Below are 11260 nucleotides of genomic sequence, written 5' to 3'. Positions count from 1 at the left end.
GCAACACTGCCGCCCAGCGCAGAGGCTGGAGCACCCTTAGCCACATCTGCAGCAATGTTTCTGCCCCAGGGGCCCCCAGCAGATAGGGAGCAGCAGCAGCGGAGGGCAGGATACAGGCTGGTTGTGTTACAGAAACATCTTTTATTGAGTTCAGGAGGCAGAGAACTTTCTCAGCGTGATGACGACCAAGGCCACAAGCACAGATGTACCCAGGAGGGAGGCGATGACAATGGCACCAATAGCTCCGGGCCCCAGCGAGCCTGCAGGGACAGAAAACAAAGCAGCGTGAGGCTGGCAGGTCACAGAGGAGAAGGGCAGTCAGGCTCAAACCCCCTCGGGGAGGCAGACAGCAACCCTGCTCCCAAACCCCTGCGGGAGGGACCCGCATGCAGCCCAGGGACCCCGTGGTGCCGCTGCCACGTACCGTCCCCGGTGTCGAGGCGGTGCAGGTGGGTGGTGTCCTCGGGCTCCAGCTCGGAGGTGTACGGGGGGAAGGCGGTGGCGTCTGAGAGCCGGGCTGTGGTGGTGGCGGCGTCGAAGGGGCCGGCTCCGGAGGGCAGCTCGGGTGGCTCGTTCCACAGTGTGGGGACCGGGCCCTGCGGGTACTCTGCTGGGAGACAAGCACCGACCGTCACTCCTGTGCACAGGTGGCCCCAACGAGGCTGCTGGTCACAGCAGGAGCCTGGGACAGCCACAGCTCAGCCAGGCCCTGGGCTCCAGGTGCCCTGGGACAGATGGAGCAACTCTGAGGGCTGTGAAACCCATGGGGCAGAGCCCCAGGCTCTGGGAGCACACCCCCAGAAGACAATGCCTGGGCTCCATGGTGAAACCAGGTGTTCACACAGCACAAATGGCACAAGGGAGACTATCATACCCCTGCAACAGACAGAGGCCAGGCAGGCACCCACACACGGCCTGCACTGTCTGAAACCAGTGCTGCAGGGCCCTTCTGCCCCACACCGCCACGTACGCAGTGCAGGACGCTGGAGGCGCTGCCCGAGCAGGGGAGCTGCATCCTGCAGGCCCCGGAGCCTCAACTTCCCTCTGCCCCCACCTCCACACTGTGCTGGGGAGATGAAAGCAGAGCCGTGCTCTGATGTTACCATTCATGTCCTGTTATTTCTTCCCCCTGTGGGGTCGGGAACCAAAGCAGAGAGCCCTCCCTGTTTGTGTGTGGCTGAGCCGAGCGCTCCCCGTCAATGCCTGCCTTGTTCAGGTGGGCCCCGGCGGGAGCAGGAGACATTCCACAGCTCCCCGCTGAAACCGCTGGGAATGTCACACTAGGATGGGGAAAAAGGGAAAAAACGAACAGCATCCAGTTCCAGGGCCCACCTGAACCGACACGGTGGTTTTCTGGGCCAGGAAAGAGGGCAGCAGAGGAACTGGAGCAAACAGCCCGGGCTCCCTGGGGCAAGGCAAAGGGGTGCGTATCCATCCTGCACGATGGGTGCTGGAGGGGCTGGGTCACCCGGGCACCCGGGCACAGTGTGCCTCACTGCCATGGGTACACGTGGGCTCACCCCTGCCCAGCCTCTCCAGCAGCCTCCTGGCCTCTCCCTGGCCCAGCAAGGGAGGTGGCAGCAGCGCCAGCCCCAGCTGTAAGTACCTGGAGCCCTCCCTGCCAGTGCTCTGTGGGAGCAATGAGCACTGAAGGACCACGCTTGGTTCTCCTGTAGGAACCCTGCACCCAAAGAACAGGAGGGCCAGCACCAAAACGCCTTTGCTGCCTGTGCAAACCCCCAGACAGGACTTGCCGCGGGGCTCACATCAAAGAGCGGCTCCCACCTTCCTTGGAAGCTTTCAATGCTGCCGAACAGGCTCAGGAACACAACACAGCTCTAGACTACATTTGCAAAGTTATTCCTACAACCATAAAAGCTACAGGATTTTCATGGTGAGCTGCCAGCTTAACTCTGGCCCAAGGAGCAACAAGATAGGCAAATCAGCTCCCAGCCTGAGGTCTGTGCCAGCGCTCGCTCAGGCAGTGACCCAGCGCGCTCGGGCTGGCTGACCCACCCAGGGGAGAAGCTGGACATGGCATTTGCCACTACTCCCATCTCGGGTCCCCAGCAGGAGCGCACAAGAGTTGCGCTCCACGACTGCTCCCCAGAAACACACGAGCCCTTGGCAAGGCCCTTCTCAATCTGCCCTGCACACCCAGCAGCAGAGCTGGAGACACATCCCATCCAGGGGCTCTTCCGGAAATCACTATTTCCAGTGGACCTCTTTTCTCAAAATCCTGTGGTTTTGCTACCAGAGAACAGATCAAGAGTAAACACAGAATTTAGTGGATAAACGTAGTTAAATCAACATGGAAAGGACCCAAGCAGAGCTAGGGCTACTTAGTTAGCAATGGTGGCATTAGGAAGCTGTTGGTCTAGGCACAAACCAAACACATGTAACAGTTTGAAGCCCTACTTCCAGGCTGCTTTGACAAGTGGAAAAACTGCTCACAGAAGAGCTACACTCTAGCTGTGACCTTCCTTGCTGCACCAACAGCGACAGGGCCAGCACCAACAGCGGAGCCATTCCCACCTGGAAAGGGGGAGCCGTGCTGGAGGAGGTCACTGTTGCATTTCCCAAGAATGTTTTTCTCTCCAAAAGCCAAAATAGCTGAGCACACCCCTTGCATCGGGCCGTGGGTCAAGGTGTTAGCTCAGGCAATCTGTAACAGATGCAGACACCATGCATGGAGACTGTAGGACCTGGACAGGCTCTTTCCAATACCCTGTTCTCAAGGGGACAAGGAGGCAGTGCCACCCCTTCCAACAGCAGGGCAAAGGCTCGTTTTCTAGCCAGACCCACGGGTCCCAGAACATCTCTCCAGTCCCAGCAACTCAATTCCTAAAAAATGCATTGCAGCTCTCAAAGTAGGGCACAACTTATTTTTGATAGCCAAGTGAAGAGGAAACAGTCTAATTTGTTTATGATCTCGGTGACTTAAGACCTGTATAGAGGATAGGTATTTTGTTAATTCCTCTCATGTGATTGAAGCGTACATTCAGTCCACCCTCACAAAAAGGGCAGAGTGTGCTGAACATGAGGTTTCTGTTCCAAGTTCTTGTGGTTTTCCCTTAACGGTACTTCAGCGGCTGCAGAAAACAACTCCCTTCAGCCAGGCCTCGTGCTTCACTACCAGGAGCTGTCAGCCCCGCAGCAGAACCACGCACGTGAAGTGAAACACCCGCGTCTGACCACTGAGCACCACCTGCTCCGCCAGCCCTCACTGCCAGCCCTCCTCACCGCACCTCGCTCGGTGCTGCTGGAGCAGCTGCCGAGAGCCCTGCAGCGCTCTCCCTCCTGAACTAACAGCATTTTCCCTCCTGAACTAACACCTCACGTCTCGCATGCCTCCCTTCTCACCCTTCTGTGAGAAGTGCAGCCACCCATCTAACTATCCCCACATGTCCCGTTGGTTTCCTGAGATGCTCGGGCACTCACGCCCGCTCCCCTCAGCAGCACCACACAGCCCGAGCCCAGCTCGGCCACGCTGCTGCTGGCTACGAGCAGCGGACTCGCGAGGAGACGTGGTCAGTGCCATGCTCTCGGTTCAGTCCCCTGGTGAAAGCAAGGAAAGCGAGGGGGAATAGCAGAGTTGTAGCTGTTGCCAAAAACCAAGGCGGTGAGACAAGGGGCTCTGCCAGCCGCCCGCTCAACACGCGGGACTGGCGGCCAGGTGCAGGCATGGGACGCAACTCAGGAGGCTCAGGTCCCTGCTCCACTGACGTTTTGTGTAACCACCCCAAGTCACTTCTCCTCCTGGGCTTGGTTCCTCTGTACAAAAGCAGGACTCCAGCAGACCTAAATATGACCCACAAGAGAAAAAGCATGGGCAGGCCCAGGCCTTCCCACATGCACGGTTACTGTCTTTACAGCAACCTGCCGGTTATATCGTCACATCCTTACTGTGACAATGGCACTGTGCCCCTGAACAAATGCCTCCAAGTGACAGATCAGACCCAGCTGCAGCTCTCCACTGGCAACGGGGAGGCTGCATGGGGCCTCCATGGGCTTGGTGCAGGCACAGCACTGTTAACTTGTACAAAAACCCAAACACGTTGCAGTCTTACGTGAGGGTGTGCAATTGAGGATTGAAAGCCAAGTATCAAGGGCAAGTTAGCATATGGTTTTCCTGTTCACCCAAGAATTTTGTAGAAATTAAGAACTACCAAGAAACGTGCTAAGAACACCTCATCCATCACAAGAGCAGATGCTTAACATCTGAGTCAGAGACACGTGTGTTAGCTGATCCCATCAGTCTTGGGATCAGTCCTATCCCTAAGAAAATCCACCCGTTGTGCTTGCTCTGGGGTGAACAAACCATGCAACTCAGCAGGAGGGCACACAAAGCAGGTACCAGGCTGCTGGCACACACAGGTAAGCCCACCACTGCCCTGCCTCAGCTCTGCATGCTCTGAAGGGAGAAGAACTGTGACCCCGGGGCACACGCAAGCCCTCTCCCAGAACCCACCCTGTCTCAGCACTGGAGCACAGAGGAACCGCCACTCCACAGGCTGCTCAGTCAAGTGCACTTCGTAAAAATACAGCTCAGGAGCACTTATGGGAGAGGTGATAGAATGAGATGACAGAATGATCTTAATTACTGGGGTTTTTAACAGTGCGGAGATGGAACCCAGAGAAAAATGGACTAAAAGTAATCCATTGTTCTGCAGCAGGCCAAGTAGAGGATGACACAGATGACACCTCTTACTTCTCATATGTTGAGACTACAAGTCATCTTACTTCTGGGAAATAGCCTTCTGGGAACTGCACCACTTATCCTCCCTCTCAACAGCACAGGTTAGTTACGACTGAGGCCAAAAAAAAAAAAAAAAACAGAAAAAGTATCAGGGTTAGTACACAAAGAAATACGAGTTTCTGAATGATGCAGGAACCCACCAAGACTTCAGCTACATGGACTGTAGTGACATCTAGAAAGGTGGACGCCAAGGGCAACTTGAAGCAACTGCTCCTTCCATGGTCAGTGAGGAGGCTGGGTGGGCTGTGGGCACAGTGACATGGTCTCCTGTGCCCCAGATCTTGGGCGGATGAAAGGTAAGACTAGACACATCTCCACAAGTGATAGCTCTTGAAGCCGGACAGATCTGAAGGATCCTTCAAGACACCTCAAACAACCAGAACCTTCCCCCAGGCACATTGCAAGACCTCAAGGCAGGCAGGCATGGCCATCTAACATCTTCATCCCTGGAGAGCAGTCACCAGCAACCATCACTCTTCTTTGAACAACCTAGTTTCAGGACCTCATCATCCTCAAAGCCTGTCAATAGGAGATGACAATGAGATGTTCCTCCTCCATAGGATGATGCTTGCAAAGGCAAGAGCACCTGTTGTAACCTGAACATGGCACACCATTTCTTCCGTCGCCACCATTTACAGGTTAACTTAATGCCAAACTCCACAGCTCACATCCTTTTCATAACTTGGGAGCTCTTCTTGCCTTTTTTTCAGTTACAGATTTTTGTGTCTCTTTACATCCATTACAAGGGGTGGCAGTGGTGCTGGGGTGTGCGCTAAGGTTATCTGCTGCTTTCTGGAGCACACTCTCCACCTCCAATCCAGTAACCTTAACCAGGAGCTGATAATAAGTATCAGTAATTTATAGAGCGTTGGTGCTGAGCAAGTCTGAGTAATGCTCTACAAAGACTTGTTTTAAGCCTGGACCTGCTAGAACAACCATGTCTTTAAGAGATGTGTATGACAAATTATTTAATTCCCATATTCTAGTACTTGAACTTCAAAAATTTCCTAATAACCTTTTATTGTATTATTGCTGAGAACAAAGACAAGCTGCTACAGACAAGGCCTTATCCTGTGCTTTCTCCTTTATCATAACAAAGACCATCTCCTGTTCTGCTTCCTTCCCATCCTCCGTATCCACACCGACGCGCTACTGCAGTATAACATATTTCCACATGAGCTCAAAACAAAAAATCCAGGAGCCCACATCAGAGTTCAGATACAAAAACACATGACTCAGAAACCAAGGCCTCGGCAGTCTTCTTACCAACCTGTGCTTCAATTGGAGTCCTGAACCCATTATGGGGATTGAAACTGGTTTTAGTAATAGAAAAAAGATTCTCTTCACCATCCGACCATGCTCTAGGTCTAAGCGCCACTTGCATTTGAAGAAAGCAGAAGCGGAAAGAACTTGGTGGTGCAGAAAGCCCTTACATTTGACCCTTTTCCTGTTGCACCTACATGATGTGGACAAAGAGGGACTCAGGTGTCGTCCCATCTTTAACAAATGCAATACTGGAAAGAGCTTACTAGCTCAGAAGTTGTATTTCCTCCAGTTGGAGCCCTGAATGCTCTGCTCAGGAAGCCAGCCTAGCTGGGCAAGAAGCCAAGATCAAGGTACACAACCCACCAGCACCCTGGAAGCGCTCTGCTACACCCCGATGGGAAGCCTCAGCTGCCAGGAGATCCTCCATGTCTTGCTGAACTCCCAGGTGCTTACCCCAAGGCTTTGGCACTAGGTAGCTCTTGAGTCACTGCTGTGACAGAATCACGTCCAACGAGGAAAGCAAGACTCATTCTGGACCTCAGGGTGGCATTGCCAGCATCCCCTATGGCCCTGTCTGAGGCAGAATCCACTTTTGCTCTCCACAGAGGGCTTTGCTAAGGAAAGTACGAGGTGCTGACATGGGAGGGCAGGGGCTGCGTGAACTCGGAGGCCAGCAACAGGCTGTCCAGCCCCAGGTAGTCACAGCAGGCACAGGGCCAGCGCAGGGATGAAAAGAGGCCTTCATGGGGAGCACAAAGGGCAGCCTGTGATGTGCGAGTGCTGGAAGCTCGAGTGTAGAGCAGTGTAGAGAAGTGTGGTTCTGATGAATGTTAAATAAACTTGTTTACAGAAAGGCTGGGCTGCATGTATATGCACAGAGACCAGAGGGCTGTCTGTATGCCCTTCCCTTCTTTGTCTCCACAAGGCAGGAAATTTCCTTTTCTAATGGGGTGAAACGCAGAAAAAATTCCACTGTGTGCTAAAAGCCCCCGTACTGGGGATGGTAACTCTCCACTCCTAATAGAGAAGTTGTTCTGCTCCTGGGATGCCTCACAATCCAGGCTGGTTCCCTCATGTCCTACTTCGATGTAGCAAAGAAAAACCAACTTAAGAGGGCCTCAAACTTCTAAAATGCAACTGTGAGAATGCATAGAGCCTCTCCTGCGCCCCAGGCTGACTACTGCATTCATCAATGCAAAGCTCTGAGAGCTACCGGCCTCGCTGTGCAAATGAGGATCACCCAGTATCAACCTGGAGTATTTCACAGGATCAAAGTGACAAACAGAGGCAGTGACAGCTGTTTATAAACTGCAGCTGCAAAGCTGAGTGACGAGCAAGTACACAGGAAAGCTGGCAAGGCAGCGGAGAGAGTGGGCATGCACCAGACCCTGGGAACATAAGCTAACATGAAAGATTCTAGCTCAGAGAAGAGGCAGGTCAAAGTTTCATTGACAATGAATTGATTTCTGAAGAATGAAAAACTCTAACAGTTAAGAAAAAAAACTTACCTGGTTTTGGGGAGGAGCACTGCTACTGCTTCTGGGAGCATAAGCAAGGTATAAACTGGAACGTCATGCTTAAATTATTAATGTTCCATTACAGAAAAATCAAAGGCCAGCATTTGAGAAGGAAAAGATGCATTTTTATGGCTCATCTCACATTTACTTTGAAAGTTCGCCCAGCAAGAAGGCATCTTAAAGTAGTGGGACATACAAGGGCAATACCAGCTACAGTAACTCTGTTCTTGTACCTGCAGATGCAGCCATCAATTCCCCTGCCTGTATGAAAACTTCAAAAAGCCTGCTAGACTGCTGGCCAGGATCTCCCTGCTAGGCAAGGTGCAAAGAACAAACCAAGGGAGCTGCAGTCTAGTATTGCACTTCTTGGAAGTCAGAACAAGAATTCAGGAAAACAAGTGCTGTGCTCTTGCCTGTTATCTTGGCCTGAGCCATCTGTTCAGCATCTCACCTGCATTTAAGGAAAGAGGCTTTGGGGAAAGGCAGTTCCCCACAGGAACAAGTAGGGCTGAAGTTATTAACAACCTCCTTGAAAAACTGTGCTCAAGAGAACAGGTGTCCCATGCTAACCCTCCTCCCCTCACCACCTTTGTGCTGTTTCAGGCTGCAAGTGAACCATCGCTGAGCAGGGGTCAGAACTACGTGCCCTGCCAGCCTGCTGAGGCTGCAGTGCCTCACTTACACCCAGTCCTAAACAGAAACTCAAACAATTCAGATAGACAACTCAGCTTTTGACTGAGCTACACGTTTTCACAAACAGCTTCATATTTCTATTTACAACACCTGCGGTAACATACTCTGCTACAGCAGAAAACTTAAAAGGAACCAGAAATTGGCAAATAGGCTTTAGCTGGAGAATTTTTTTTAACTTTATCCTACAATTAAAAGTAGACAGACAAGCTGTCCCATCAACTGCAAAGCACACCCCATCTATTAGATTATCTATATATCTAGATTATCTATAGTCACCGAGACTCACACAGGCACTACTGCTGTTCATCTCAAGTTTACAAAGGATTTACGCCCTTCTCCCCAACAGCAACGTGGTTTCAGGACAAAAAGTATATTCTTACTTGATACTACCCCACTGACTTCAAAGCCCATTTCCATTACTCAGTTAGTTATAATTCATTAAATACTTATGGATGTTTTTAGGGGAAGGAAAGGAAGATGGAGCTACACGAAGAGATGCAAGTAAGAGACCTCCTATTCTTTCGGAGTGTAAATGCAAAGATCCTTACCTGCCAGCACAGCAGGGAGCAGGATACCACACAGCGTTAGCAGGACCAGGTGAAGGACTCTGTGGTAGGGCATGGCTTCCCTCAGGAAAAGCATCATCAGGAATTCTTAAACTCTTCAAAGTACGAAACAACTTGGAAATTTCACTGGTATAAAAACTTTGTCTAGGCAGGGCAAAAAAAAAAATCCTTCACAAGAGCAAGTGGATAGAGAGAGTGCAAAGCCCAGCAGAGACTCGCTCTCACTGACTTCTCGAGCACACCTCCTCCTGAAGGCAGCTCCACCCTCTGAAATTTATGCCTAAAACCCCATAGGCAGCCGAGCCGTTAGGCATCCGTCACCCTGCCAGGCCAACGCACACACGAGCAGTTGTTGGTGAGCCCTTCCTGGAGTACCCGTCCCCGTGGCCACCCGGTCCCGCAGCACGGCAAACAGCGCCGGCTTGGTGGGGGCAGCAAGCCCCAGCACCGGGCTCGAGGGCTCTGCTCGCCTCTGCCTGCGGGGTGGCGGTGGTCCTTCCATGGTGGGCACGGCAAAAGAACAAGGGCCTCAATCTTTTAAGGTTAAAATACTCTGAAACAGAGCCAGAGCAGCTCCGTGGCACCCTTGTTTTCTGGCTGCAGTGCTTTGAGGTGGACTAGGAGCTGTGTGTGGTCTGCCCTGGCAGAAGTACCCCTTAAAACCTGGTAACCGTCTTCCAGGGGAATCTACTTTGCCAAACCATACCTGCCTCCTCCTCAGGTTTGAACTGAATAGATACTGCCTCTTCCCGCAGCCTCCTGCCATGCTGTTCATCTCCTTCACATGGATTCATGAGAAATTCTCAGCAGAGAAAACTGAGGTTGGTTTTCAGTCACATTTGCACTGACAGAGACTTGGGAACAGTTGAAGTGAACAAACAGAGGCACACTCTGGCTTATCAGAGGACAGAATAATTGCATTAGTAGTGGTTTTTTTGTTTGCTTTTAAAATTCATACGAGGATGAAATATTTCATAGCTTCTGTATGGGAGATGTTGTAATTTAACTACATAAACATCCCCAATGTCAGTTCTTTATGTTTTGAAAATATGATACAAATAGTTTTATCTTATGTCTCAGATCCAGAGTTTTCTGGTAAATGATCTCTGATTTTGGCACTCTGACAGGCAGCCAGATCCAGTTCAGCTGTCCTTTTAGGTGATTCTACTTGGTGCAGTTTCTTTGCAAAAGCACTTTGCTGTGAGGGGAAGCAGGAAAAGCAGAGACTGAAAACCGTCTCTGCAGCGAAATGAGATGTTTGGAAATAATCTGGTGAAATAACACTCAAACCTCAGAGGTGTCTAGCATCAAACTCAACATCTTTCAAACTTTGACCACAGCCCTACTAGCTATCCAGGTTCATGTCCTGTCTGAAAGGAGACTGACATGCATAAAGATATATCAGGTGCAGATGCAAAGTTGTACCTCCTATTTTTCCCATCCCTACCAATGCAAGAGACCTTTACTACTGCAATAGGCCCTCTTTTAGTCACAGAGGTGAAAGGGCAGTGACCTTAGTGTACAGTCTGAACAGAACAGCATCTTACCTTTGTACAAAAATAGAAGTCAGAATATTAAAATACATGAGGACACGATCTCTTCCCCACAGGTCCATTATCTACAAGCTCTCGGAAGCAGAGCAAGATCCTCAGGGTTTCACAGATCACTGCACATTCTCCCCGCTTGCATTTCTGCATTTTCATTTAGCAATCAGTGAATTGTTCCTTTCGAACTCCCCAACTGAGCTGGAAATTAACAGGCTTTTTCTTGTAGTCCAAAATTAGCTTGTAGAAATTAGATCATACCATTAAAAAACAAAGTACTTATGAACCAGAAACCTTATACACCAAAGTAAGTGAAAATCTTAAAACAAAGTCAAATGATCAGCCAAAGCATGTACTGTTCTCTCCAGGACAACAGCTGAACATAATGCAAAACTAATATAAGTTCTTCACTGAGTTGGTATTTCTAGTGGTCATGTGAATGACAGAATAACATTCATCATCAGCCTTTACTGGGATTTTCCACACAAAAACAAGAGGCAAGTAGAAAAAAAGAGGAAAGTAAGATTTTGTCTAAAAAGAGAAGCGTGCGAGGTGTCCGTGTGGACTTGAAGCCGGGGGGGAAAATAAAACCTCCCATTTAGAGAAGGGAATTGGAGTGGGCGGGGTGGTACCACCTGGCAAAAAAAGGGCTCCATGACCAAGTGTTTGTAGTAACAGAAAACCAGACAGGGCTTCATCTCTCCTGCATAAACAACATGAGTGTGAATGCACGTGTTTCTGTATGCAGAGAGGGGGGGGCAAAAAGTTAAAGCTTCCTTGTCAAAATTTTCCAATCTTGACTTACTGGTGTTTATTTGAACTCTAAAATTATCAAGTAGAAAAAACCCACCGGTATTCCTCACTAGGGAAGAAATAAAGCAGCAGTTGTTGTTCCGCATCTTGTATACTTCCTTC

The 11260-nt window shown here is 50.3% G+C and overlaps 1 protein-coding gene across 2 annotated transcripts; it reads right to left on the bottom strand.

The window, feature by feature from the left end:
* Positions 1-121: 121 nt before the first annotated feature.
* SNORC (secondary ossification center associated regulator of chondrocyte maturation) lies at positions 122-11226 on the bottom strand. 2 transcript variants are annotated; one of them, XM_080605125.1, is made up of 3 exons: positions 8784-11226; positions 425-610; positions 122-260 (listed from the first exon to the last, which is right to left on the bottom strand). In XM_080605125.1, the coding sequence occupies exons 1-3, from the start codon at positions 8878-8880 to the stop codon at positions 151-153; spliced, it is 393 nt and encodes a 130-aa protein (XP_080461251.1). In that variant the 5' UTR covers positions 8881-11226; the 3' UTR covers positions 122-150. The 2 variants fall into 2 exon arrangements, with proteins under 2 accessions (XP_080461251.1, XP_080461252.1); XM_080605126.1 differs by having other exon boundaries at positions 425-607.
* Between the last annotated feature and the right edge of the window lie 34 nt (positions 11227-11260).

The sequence above is a fragment of the Anser brachyrhynchus genome (genome assembly GCF_964034855.1).
Source record: "Anser brachyrhynchus genome assembly, chromosome: 9".
Lineage (NCBI taxonomy): Eukaryota > Metazoa > Chordata > Aves > Anseriformes > Anatidae > Anser > Anser brachyrhynchus.
The sequence above is the reverse complement of the archived record's forward strand: the minus strand, read 5'-3'. Positions and strand labels throughout refer to the sequence as shown.

Bases quoted from the DNA above. Each gene is read 5' to 3' on its own strand.
- SNORC (XM_080605125.1), bottom strand. From the start codon at position 8,880: ATGATGCTTTTCCTGAGGGAAGCCATGCCCTACCACAGAGTCCTTCAC. The intron at 611-8,783 runs GTAAGGATCTTT...CTTGTCTCCCAG, and splicing joins GCTCCCTGCTGTGCTGGCAG to CAGAGTACCCGCAGGGCCCG. The intron at 261-424 runs GTACGTGGCAGC...CTGTCCCTGCAG, and splicing joins CCGCCTCGACACCGGGGACG to GCTCGCTGGGGCCCGGAGCT.